At 50.7% G+C, this 11,241-nt stretch overlaps 4 protein-coding genes across 4 annotated transcripts; 2 read left to right on the plus strand and 2 right to left on the minus strand.

Annotated features, from left to right (window-relative positions):
- Positions 1-3,778: 3,778 nt before the first annotated feature.
- NUU61_003377 (uncharacterized protein) lies at positions 3,779-4,282 on the plus strand (the record flags this gene model as incomplete). The annotated part of the gene is made up of 1 exon (XM_056653959.1): positions 3,779-4,282. The coding sequence occupies one exon, from the start codon at positions 3,779-3,781 to the stop codon at positions 4,280-4,282; it is 504 nt and encodes a 167-aa protein (XP_056515026.1).
- A 169-nt stretch (positions 4,283-4,451) lies between these two features.
- NUU61_003378 (glutamate--cysteine ligase) lies at positions 4,452-6,820 on the minus strand (the record flags this gene model as incomplete). Its single annotated transcript, XM_056653960.1, has 7 exons — positions 4,452-5,456; positions 5,512-6,097; positions 6,150-6,275; positions 6,329-6,471; positions 6,538-6,603; positions 6,682-6,754; positions 6,810-6,820. 7 exons carry the CDS (start codon positions 6,818-6,820, stop codon positions 4,452-4,454), a joined length of 2,010 nt encoding a protein of 669 aa, XP_056515027.1.
- A 910-nt stretch (positions 6,821-7,730) lies between these two features.
- NUU61_003379 (NADH dehydrogenase [ubiquinone] 1 beta subcomplex subunit 7) lies at positions 7,731-8,171 on the minus strand (the record flags this gene model as incomplete). The annotated part of the gene is made up of 3 exons (XM_056653961.1): positions 7,731-7,835; positions 7,936-8,057; positions 8,120-8,171. 3 exons carry the CDS (start codon positions 8,169-8,171, stop codon positions 7,731-7,733), a joined length of 279 nt encoding a protein of 92 aa, XP_056515028.1.
- A 413-nt stretch (positions 8,172-8,584) lies between these two features.
- On the plus strand, positions 8,585-10,817 carry NUU61_003380 (putative APSES transcription factor; the record flags this gene model as incomplete). The annotated part of the gene is made up of 3 exons (XM_056653962.1): positions 8,585-8,626; positions 8,716-8,902; positions 8,968-10,817. The coding sequence occupies 3 exons, from the start codon at positions 8,585-8,587 to the stop codon at positions 10,815-10,817; spliced, it is 2,079 nt and encodes a 692-aa protein (XP_056515029.1).
- Between the last annotated feature and the right edge of the window lie 424 nt (positions 10,818-11,241).

The raw sequence follows: 11,241 nt of genomic DNA on the forward strand, positions 1-11,241 counted from the left end.
GTACCGTACCTACTATAGACATAGGTAATATAGGATCAGGGATAGTACACATTTCTAGTGGACCCGGGCGCGTCGCGCGTCTCAGGATTTGTCATGGCCAGGTTGACAGCTCCGGGGGGAATGGCCTCGACAAGGATCTCCCCTGTTCGGAGGGATCGTGGAGTGGGCCGATCGAATGGAGTATGTGGTCCGATTTGTCTCTCCTTCTCTCTGTTTCTCTGTCTTCCCCTCCCCTTTTTTTTTTTTTTTTTTTTTTTTTTTTGTTTGCGTTATTTCCGACAGTCTGGGTGCGTGGAGTAGGTTGGTGGCACTGTTTTTCACCCGATGAACCTATAGATTCAGCAATTGCGCGACCCGGGGCTGTGGTCGACGGTCCAAGGTGAGTAGATCAACGGGGCGACCATTTGTGATTGTTTTGTCGGATATACAGTGGACTTGTTTTCTGTATCTATACATCTATATTAGAGGAAATCATAGTCTAGTTTAGTACAGTATAGTATAGCATAGTAAACTACTACAGTTGCTCTGTACTACCCCAACAGTTCGTGCACGGAGCTAGCAAGGATGCGAATCGATCGAGATCGCACGTTCATCCCTGTGGAGATCTTCATACCTTAGTGTCTGCTCGGGGTATTTGTACCCTGGGTGTCATGACTAGACGCGAACGGTTCTTTTTTGTTTCTTTGAATTCCTAGTGTTTGGATATTAAGGTTGTTGGCTCGATCTTACTCCGTAGATATGTCCTACCTAGGTATATTCCAAATTTGACTTAGGTTACCAATGGCCACTTACATACATCCTACCAGCTACCGGAATATTTTAACTATTTTATCCATGGTTGATTATCTAGATAATAGATATTTAGGCGATTGCCACTACGAACCGAGTCAAACTCCCATATTCTCTCGGGCACATTCCACTACCTTCTTCCGGAATCGCCGATATCCCGGCCGAACACCTCAAGACCGATATCCATACTAGGACACCACGCAGATTTATTGTAACCATTACACGGAGAACGCAATCAGCGGGGCGAGATGTCGGTGGCAATTAACTATCTTTATTTTTTTCTTTCTCTCTTTCGATTTATTTCTTTTTCTCTCCCTCGTGGCGCCGATCGCCCGGCTAACGAAGTCTATCTCTCTAGGGGGGGGATGAAGAGAATTGCCGATAGAACACCAACTCTAATGCGTCGGCTCGGCTCCACTTCTGCGTACATTCCAGCAGCAAGCAGAAGCCAACAGGGCCTGCAGGCCGCGTTGGATCGGCGGTGTATAAGCCTTAGTCGTGATCCCGCGCAAACCCTATCTCGCCCTAATGGAATTCCCGTCGAGCAGTGGTATGTTACTATTGATACCAGGTAGTATGGCAGCTGCTAATTTATAGTAATATTGTAATATCGTAAGAATAAGAGCAATAGCAAGAGTAATGTTCATGATTGTAGACTAGACACAAAATATACAATAGAGTTTTGTCAAATCTCGCGAGATTGCAGGGTCGGTCCCCAGTAGATCGATATTTTACCCGCTCTCGGGCCTCTGGCATATTCTCTCACGGTGGAGGCCAAGGTTTTTGTTCGTCGGGTGTTCTTCTGCCCTTCTGTGCGCAGACTATTGACCCATGTCCTTCTGTAGTAGGCAAAGTCACGTACTTTTGCATCTGGGATCATCTGTGCATTCGCTAGTTGGTTTTCTTTTTTCTTTTTCTTTTTTCTAGAATGGAAGACTTTTTTTTTCTCTTTCTCATATTGCTTAGAGATATCGACTACCATAGTGAATCTGGTGTAGGTACTTAGGAGCTCTTATTGTTATCAACTCAATCGAATAGATCGTCTACCCGCCCAACACCAGATCAGCGACTATGCAATCCCCGAGCTTACCTATTACCTAGGTCATGAATCAAGCGGCAATTGCTGAGGGAGATAATCCCCTAACAAATGCCCTCTTGGGCACTGGCCATGATTGCCCGTGGACTCGACCCGGCGTGCCGGGTCGGGCTATTGAGGCCATTGAGAAGGAAATGGATCAGTTGTAATCAAGGGAATTTCTCTGTCTCCAGACATTCATGATCCTCTGGGCCCCACTGGATCCAGTGGATGCCACTCCATGGTTTTTTATTCGGGAGTGTTTACACCTTTACCTACAGTATGTGTAATGTGTATAGCGTACAGTACAGTAGTGTCCACGATGTATGTACAGATCGCAGGATTGACCGCCAGATCGAGGATCGCCCAGATCCATCCGCAGCGTGCGTCCGCCTCAGACCGAGATCCTCCGCCTTTATTGGATGACATGCATTCATTGTCGGTCTTGTCCGGGGAGGGTTCTAGTCACTGGTTGGTTGTACAGAAAAAAAAAAGGTCTTAATCTAGTATTTTGTTATTATGCCCTGCTGTTTAGGCCGAGATCGTGCGGTTTGGCGGATCCCCGGAGCCCTGTATGCCAAGGACTCCCGAGTGGTGGCGGTGAATAGACTGGTTTTTCTTTCTTTTTTTTTTTTCTATTGCTATCTCTGGTTCTATTACTACGTCATATTTTTACCATATCATATTCGTATCCCCCGTGGACCTCTAGCTTTCTCGAGGAATGACTTGGATTTGGCCTGCCACGTCACCTCATAGATCTGGCCCCCAAGTCAGACAAGTGCAGTAGTCGATGGGGCGAAACATGCTGTTACTGTATATTGTATGGTCTGTATTTAAGCCCAGGAGTGAAAAGAAATAAATTAAAATACCGTATTTTTATAAACTACATATTGCGGCTCCGAGGCGCCAGCTCGTACATGCTGGAAGTGAGATTCGATCAGGATTTTCTTTAGTGCCCCGATGGTCTCACTAATGAGATCTCAACCAATATCCATCGATTAAGTGGCCTAAGTATTGGACCCCACTGGATCTCTGCTGCATGCTTCTGCATGTTGACTAGGAGGGTATACAGTCAGATTTGGTAGATGGTGAATTCCAAATTATAACTATGTATGCCATTAGCTTTTTTATTGCATTACGGGATTATTGTCTGTGAACTATTCTTGTGCATAACTAAGTCAGCTCCAAGACCCAGTCTCGGGTGAACCATGTCTCGGGGGATGTTGGGTTCGTGATGCACCCGCGTGGCGTAATACTCAACTTCATTGTAATCGATGGATATGCTTGGGATTAGCTGGTTTGTCTCGTACTCAGGTAAATATGGCTCTTATTGGATTTATGGAGGTATGTCTGGATTCTAGATGATTTATAGATCAAATGTTACATCTATAGCTATCCATCCATTGTATACTTCAAGTATAAAGTAAGCAAAGGTATCTTTAAATTTTTCACCAGGATAACTACATCCTCTTTCGATCTTTCATACCCCCAGACTTTATCCCAAAGATATCGTCAATATCACCATGCATCTACGCATTGTCCTACCAACTCACTGTCGAGTGGAGGGTTGCATCGGATCACACTCCGATACCCAGCAGAAACAACTTACTCGAGACAGGAACCAGCCAATACAGACCCTGTCTGCCCCAAGTGCTGTACCACACAAACCAGATCGCATGAGATGGAGTGCAGGTCATACAACGTGGAACCGCCAGGCGCAACGGTGACAGCAACGTCCACAGAGATGGGCTAGAACAAGTCAGGGCTGGGGAGGTGGTGGGCGTGTTGAATAATTGGAAGAAAAGAAAAGAAGAAGAAAAAAAAAAAGTGTCAGATATATCCATAGATAACATAAGAAAAGAATGAGAACGAGAGAGTAAGATATGATGCCACATCCTTACTACAGAACCCACCATGAGCTGTACATTGCCAATCTACTCTCGCCCAGGGCCTCTAGCCCAGCAGCAAGAACAACCTCCACCGCCACCTTCGCCTTCGATCTCCCCCCTTTTCCCATCCGAAGAATCCGCCATTATCGCCACAACGCAAGGCTTCCTCTTCGCGCTGCGCGCCAAATCCCGCACCGACTTCGAAAAGCACTGCGTGCGCGCCGGCGGCATGACCCTGTCGCCGCCGTCGTCGACAACCCTGCGCTTCTGCACGATCGGCTCGTTCGTCGAGCATATCGCCGCGCTCAAGGACGATATCGACGAGCGCATCTGGGACCCCGAGGTCAAGGTCCACGAGGCGGGCAACCTTGCGGCCGTGTGGGCGCCGTTTCGGGCGAAGATCAATGGCGTTGTGGACCATGTGGGTGTGGAGTTGTTTGTGTTGCATAAACTTAATGGTGAATGGAAGGTGACTGGGTTGGCGGATTCTTGTCAGCGGCCGACGGAGGAGGAGATGACGTTGGATTGACTATGGGTGTAGTTGGGGATTAGGAGAACATATCAGGGGAGTAAACCTCTGTCTGAAGAGATTAATCGAATAACTGTACTATTGTCAATGCTGTGTTATATGCAAATCGATTTGTCTCTACATGCGACATGCGCCCCCAGGATATCTATGTACGGGAATAGGACGATGTCTAGTTCCTTTTTCCTCGCAGAAGCTCCCATCCCACGGAGCCATGGCGGCCCTCCTGCGCCGTCATCTCCTCCACTGCCTTGACCAAATCGTAGCAGATTTCCTCGGACACCACGCTGTCATGCTGGTACCGAGGGTGCTTGGCCACGAACTCGCGGATCCAACGGGCGCCAGTCCAAAGGGTTCCGTCGGCGCGTTTGCGGATCAGGTCGAGGTAGCTGGCCAAGAAGCACCGCGTCTCGACGTCCACATTGACGCTGTTGAGATACGACTCCACAAGCGGAATCAGACCCGGGAACGACCCATCAGCGCAGCCGTTGACGATATCCGAGATGGTCATCAGCTCGTACTCGGTCTCGACCGGACCCAGAGGAGGAGACGGTGGCGGCGTGTTGACCGCAGAAGAAGTGGTGGACGAGAAGGCGCTGCCGTTGGACGGTTGGGTGCTCTTGGGCATCCGCCGGGGGAACGGGTCCTTGCGGAAGTAGAACTTGCGGTCATGGATGGCGTTGCGGGCGTGAGCCGTCTCCATGTTTTCTGTCGTTCGCTGGATGGGGATGTAGAAATTGAGATCGAAGCTCAAGATCGCCCGCGTAATGAGGACAATAAAGATGCTGAATGCGGCGTTTTCGAAATCCGTGATTTGGATTTCCATCGACCGAAACTCGACCCGCCATCCAACATCATCTTTGTCCGGGGGCGGCGGCTTGAATCGCATGTGCTGCCAGTTTGTGGACTGCAGATTCTCAAAGTGGTCTGCTTTATTGAGATCCAACTCTTCGAGATCCTCGGAGAAGATCACCAGAGGATCGCGAATGAAGAGGTGTGCAAAGTGCGTGGCCAACAACTCATCCATGCCTCCATCCATTAGCCGTTTCTTGATATCCTCATCCACGACCAGATCCGGGTCAAAGTACTCCTTTCGCAACCGGGGATCTTGCGAGATATAAGTCGAGTTCGAGGCATACCGAGATTTGGGGATCCGCCAACGGTCGTTCTCGAGAGGCTAGGGCAATGTCAGTCTCTTGCGGATCAAGAAAACTCAAATGTATAAAACTCACAGCTTCACCGAGTTCTTCCGGTGTCCGGTCATCGACGGCTCCACCGATTTGGTTCCATCGCACGTCCGTATCCACGAGGAATCCCTTGTAGATGGGGGTGGCGGCAGTGAGAGCCAGGAGAATCGGCCCCAGTGGACTCAATTGATCATAAAGTCTTCTACCCTCCGTCATATTCTTCGCCTGGAAGGTGATCTGCAGACAGCAACTGCCCATCCCAAATGCCATGGCATCCATATACACATGGTCGACCTTGGCGGCGCCATTGCGCACATCGGCGTCCTCGGGCCAGTTATAAAGGTCGTAGTTGACAGTTGGGTCTTTGAACGGAGTGGGCGTATTGGTGTCTTTGAAGACGGGAACATTCAGTTCTACCTTGCGCCCTCTTCGCGATCGAATATTGGCGGCCAGCGTGGGAAATCGAATGTGAGGATTGGCAATTTGGTCGGGGACAAACTGAGAGCGGAGAGCGGGCCCAGATGGCGCATAATATGGTTGGATATAGTCGTCCTTGGTCCCCAATCGAGGAAATGTCGTCAGTGTAATAGGGCATTCGTTCGGTGCCATGTGCGCTTTCGCAACCTCTCGCCTAAAATAATCAGAACCCGGCAGCACTTCCTGAGCTTTGACTGAATACCCACCTCCACTTCATGTTGGATTCCACCTTTAGCAGGTCTTTGAATCCAATACCCCACGGGCGTCCGGGTGTAGCCTCCAGCATAAATCTCCCGAACTCGGGGTGGAAATGGGGTGGTTCCTCGCCGTCGCTAGTAACCGTGAGAATCTGTTTCGCCTCCTAAAGTGACCATACCACACTTACTGGCCATTGTCCTCATTGTTCTTGCAAGATCCAGCCTTCCACAAGGCCTCGTCTCTGGCCAATGACTTGAGGATTTCAGCTTGGGCCAGAGACAACCGGGATTTCTTGGCTGCATCGTCGAGGGCTACCACGAGGTATTCAACCTGCAGGTGAATGCATTATCAGTCACCATGAACATCAAAATACGAGTTTGCCAGCAAGCAACATACCTCGTCTCCCCAGAGAAGAGCATCCCGCTCTTTGCCCTTTGCTCGGCGCCAATTCGCAAGTAGTTGCTACACCATGTCAGCGAGCTCAACCTTTAACCAAACTAACAGGATCGTCTGCAACACCATGGGCCACAAATCTCATACCTCAATTCCCCATTGCCGCACCTGGTGTGCCTTCTTCTTGGCCTCGGGCCATTCCAGCGCTGTTCCAAGCGCTCTAGATATCAAAGTCAATGTAAGAATCTCCATGGCATTCGTAATGGCACACATACAGCAAACCCATTGTGCTGGTGTAACTTTGGCAGCAATGTACTCAGAGAAAAGAAAGTAAGTTAGCAAAAAAGAAGAAAAATCGCGAAGTCCGAAGCCCGCGGGAAAAGTCCGAGCAGGCAACTATGAGTGATAAGAAGGCGGAATTTCCCAGGGCAGACTAAGTGGTGATAAGGCAACCCCGCGCATGGTCAACCAAGGAGCGTTCTCTCTGCTTCTTTTAAATTCGCAGTGTCTCTTCTGAGGGGGAGATTTTCAAACGCCGCAGCCGCCATGAGCAGCGGGGCAGAGCAGCGGGCCCGGGGATCGATAACAGATTTCTAAGCAGTCATGTGACGTACCCGGCACGTAATGGGGATGGATTGCATGAATATCCTCAGTTAGTATGATGATTGAAGTCTAAAGGGATACGAGGGCCTGCAGAGAACCCCGAGGGCTACCACGTTTCTGTGTGAGGGGTGGTGTGTGCTGGTGTGACTCGAACTCTGCGGAGACCCCAGATCCAACACGCTATAGATGTTGGCCAGCAAACAACCCTTGAGAGATCGGTAGTCAATCCGAGGCGTACAACGCTGCTGGAGGCACCTACTTCCAGGAAGATACCCAGGGAGTGTCCCATGAACCATGACAGTGCTGACAAATACATTTGCGCGAGGTCATCCACCGGGCCTCGGGGCCATAGATCCATGCAAGCTCCCAGAGCCTCGCGGATTCCCCGTTTGCGCAGCTAATACAAGGAGTATAGAAGGCCAACACGCTCTCCCTGTCACACACTGGGAATCACATGACAAATCTGCGGGATTCAAGATCGACCTGCAAAACAAAACGGTCCCAACGCCCGAGGCATTTCCATAAGCAGTCTCCGTGTATCTTATATGTACATAACCTGCTGCGTGGCAGCCCTAACCACCCAATTGTCTTGCTCAGTTGCTTCGGGCGCCGTCCTTGGCCGCCCGCAGCTCATCCATCTTGGCCACCCGCTTCTTGAACTCCTCGTACTGGCACTTCTCGTAGGAATGTCTCTCGTCCTAAGGGCAGCAATTCCACAAAGGTTAGCAGCTATAATCTGAAAGGTTTTCCATGGGTCGGAATGGTGCAGGACGGGCATATATCCACAGGAGATCGTACCTCACACTTCCAGGGCAGGTAGTATTCTTGTTGCCGGCACCGGTTGAGCGGGATCAGCAAGTTTGCGCACGAGTCTCGATATTGCATAGGAAGACGGGCTTCCGACATTTCCTGGCGGGATGCTGCGATACTAGGTCAATTTCTGGAGCTCGAACGGTCGGTGCCAATGGTCGCAGGATCTTACCGGAGGTGTCCGCAAGACCCACAGCACTCTTCAGTGACTCGGTGACTGTCATTCTGATGGAATTCAGAAGAGACAATGGCAGGGCGGGGAGGGAGACAGGCAAATCGAGGTTGGCGACTGCCCGATCGGTCTGCGACGTTCCTTCCCTCCCGTGATAGTCACGTGCTTAATGTCACGTTGTGATCACGTGATTGATATTCTGAAAGAGGGTTAGCGTCCAAAACCCACTTTACGCGGTGGTCCGAGGGATCGCGTCTCGCGTTAGGAGATGCCTTACTTGCTGCGAATCGTGTGTCCCTGTGCCCACGCCTCCAAATTCCTTTGAATTGCGTGCAATGTGTCAATCCTGCCCACATTCTTCTGTCCATTGACTTGTGGATCCTCAAAAGGTGACGTTTGAGTTTACGTGGATGCGTTATCGTTTGCCGGGAACCGACTGGATTGCAGCGGCTTGCCACGCACATCATGGCGGGGATGGAGTCAATCTATTCTGCTACCTACAGCAGTGTAAGTCCCGCGTGGTTCTATCTCTCCTCCCTCTTCCCTTACTTCTTCCCTATGGAGTGCCGGTTCCAGCTTCTGACCTGGTCCCGTAGGTTCCGGTGTATGAGTTCAAGATCGGCAGCGATAGTGTGATGAGAAGGAGATCGGACGATTGGGTCAATGCCACACATATCCTCAAGGCGGCAGGGTTCGATAAACCTGCTCGGACTCGCATCCTCGAACGAGAGGTTCAGAAGGGTGTGCATGAGAAGGTACAAGGTGGATATGGCAAGTACCAAGGTATGATTTCGGTCTCTCTAAAAAAACACAATCGGTCGCATGATGGCTAACAGCATATACTACAGGAACATGGATTCCACTTCCCGAGGGTCGCCTCCTGGCAGAACGCAACAACATCCTTGAGAAACTAGCACCCATCTTTGATTTTGTGGCCGGTGATCACAGTCCCCCGCCAGCACCAAAACACTCCTCAAACCCCGCAAAGCCCAAGGCGCCGAGGAAATCCGCCAGCAACAGAACTGCAGCATCAGAGATCTTTAATGTCGTTCAACCGCAGCGCAGCATGGGTCCCCCGTCCCTCCCACAGGAGCACTATGAGATGAGCGCCGGGTTTGATGATAATGAGTCAATAGAACAGGCGGCTCTTGAGTCGTCATCTATGATTGCAGATGAGGATATGCTTCAAATGTCACAGCATGGGGGCCATTCACGAAAGCGAAAGCGAGGGATGAACGAGTCGAATGCTATGTCTATCAGCGAGCAGGAGCATATCATCTATGGCGACCAACTTTTGGACTACTTTATGACGGTGGGAGATTCCCCGGAGGCAACACGAATTCCTCCGCCAGAACCCCCTGCCCATTTCCAAGTCGATCGCCCCATTGATGATTCGGGGAACACGGCTCTCCACTGGGCGTGCGCCATGGGAGACCTCGAAATTGTGCAAGATCTGCTCCGTATAGGGGCCAACGTGAAGGCGCTTTCGATTCATGAAGAGACACCGCTCGTTCGCGCGGTTCTTTTCACCAACAACTACGAAAAGAGAACTTTCCCGGCAGTGTTAGATCTGCTTCTGGACACTGTTTCTTTTCGGGACTGGTTCGGCGCTACTCTGTTCCACCATATTGCAGAAACCACCAGGAGCAAGGGCAAGTGGAAGAGTTCACGATACTATTGCGAAGTGCTTTTGGACAAGTTGTGCAAGACCTGTTCACAGGATGAGATCGATCTCTTGCTGGCGTGTCAGGACCATAACGACGACACTGCGGTCCTTGTTGCTGCCCGCAATGGCGCGTTTCGTCTCGTCAACATGCTTCTTGTTCACTGCCCCCGCGCAGGTAATCTGGTGAACAAAAAGGGGGAGACAGCTACTAGCATCACGCAGCGCTCCCATCAACCTGATCATGAAATTCCACCTGCCCCATCATCTGTGACCATGGCCAACGACCACGTGGATGGCGAAATGGGTGGTATTGTGGCCTCGGATCCGCAGTCCTTGGCTCCTGCTGCAGACTCCTCTGCGACGTCAGACTTGCTATCCAAGATTGGAGCGATCATGGCCGATGCAAATAAGAAGCTTGCTGTGAACTATGGTAACTCCAAAATCAACCAACAAGACACCAATGACGTGGCCAACCCGGAGGCATTGTATGAGCAACTCGAGTCAGATCGCCAGAAAATCCAGAAACAGGTGGCCGCCTTAGCAGCAAAGGAGGCTGAGTATGAGCCAAGTGACAGCCAACTGGGACGGTACGAGAAGCTGCGGGCAAGCTATAAGTCCCTGCTGGAGCAAATGCAGCACATTCATCTAGCCCAGCAGATTTCTACTGCAGCACCGCCGGAATCATCGGATTCGTCCTCGCTGGGTCAAGACGAACTCTTGGCCCGGTACCAACTGGCTCGAGAGCTCTGTTCTGCCCAGAAGGTGCGGCGTGACGCTGTCAAGGATCTCGCCCAGCAAACTGCGGATGCCGGCGTCAGCACCAAATTCGATGTGCATCGCAAACTGGTGGCTCTGGCCACTGGGTTGAAGGAAGAAGAGCTTGATCCTATGGCCGCCGAATTGGCCGAAACCCTGGAGTTTGATCGCATGAACGGCAAGGGCGCGTCGCCCGAGCCAGGGCATAGACGGTTGCCCTCACAGAACGAACAAGCCATGCATCCGCCTGGAGCGAGTGTCCCCGTGGATGCTTAGTGGCTTTCTCTTGTCAAGTTCCTTTTTTTCTCTCTTGCTCTTTAACGACTCTCCTCATCTCCTTCTGGCATCCCTCAACTCCTGCAGAGATTTTGCCAGCAGATACCCTGTTTCGTTTTTCTTTTTCTTCTTCACCTTTCACCTTTCACCGTTCTGGTTCTTTTTCAGTGCATCGGCATCTTGCCCTGTGTGTGTATGATTCTTGGGCGTTTGGTGATCAACATCCAACGTCCCTTGGGATTCGGAGTACCATGATTGAGTGTACATAACCATCCTCGATTCTGTGTGGGATTACAATTTACATATTCCCGGCGTCACGTGGCAATATAGTCATAAAAACCAACTGTAGAAGAGTTCGGGGGGTGACACGAACGATGTAGATCACAATCACGCTAAACCCCCATCGGACCCCCATCGGACCATC

The sequence above is a fragment of the Penicillium alfredii genome (genome assembly GCF_028826965.1).
Source record: "Penicillium alfredii strain IBT 34128 chromosome Unknown utg000004l_segment0_segment0, whole genome shotgun sequence".
Taxonomy (NCBI): domain Eukaryota; kingdom Fungi; phylum Ascomycota; class Eurotiomycetes; order Eurotiales; family Aspergillaceae; genus Penicillium; species Penicillium alfredii.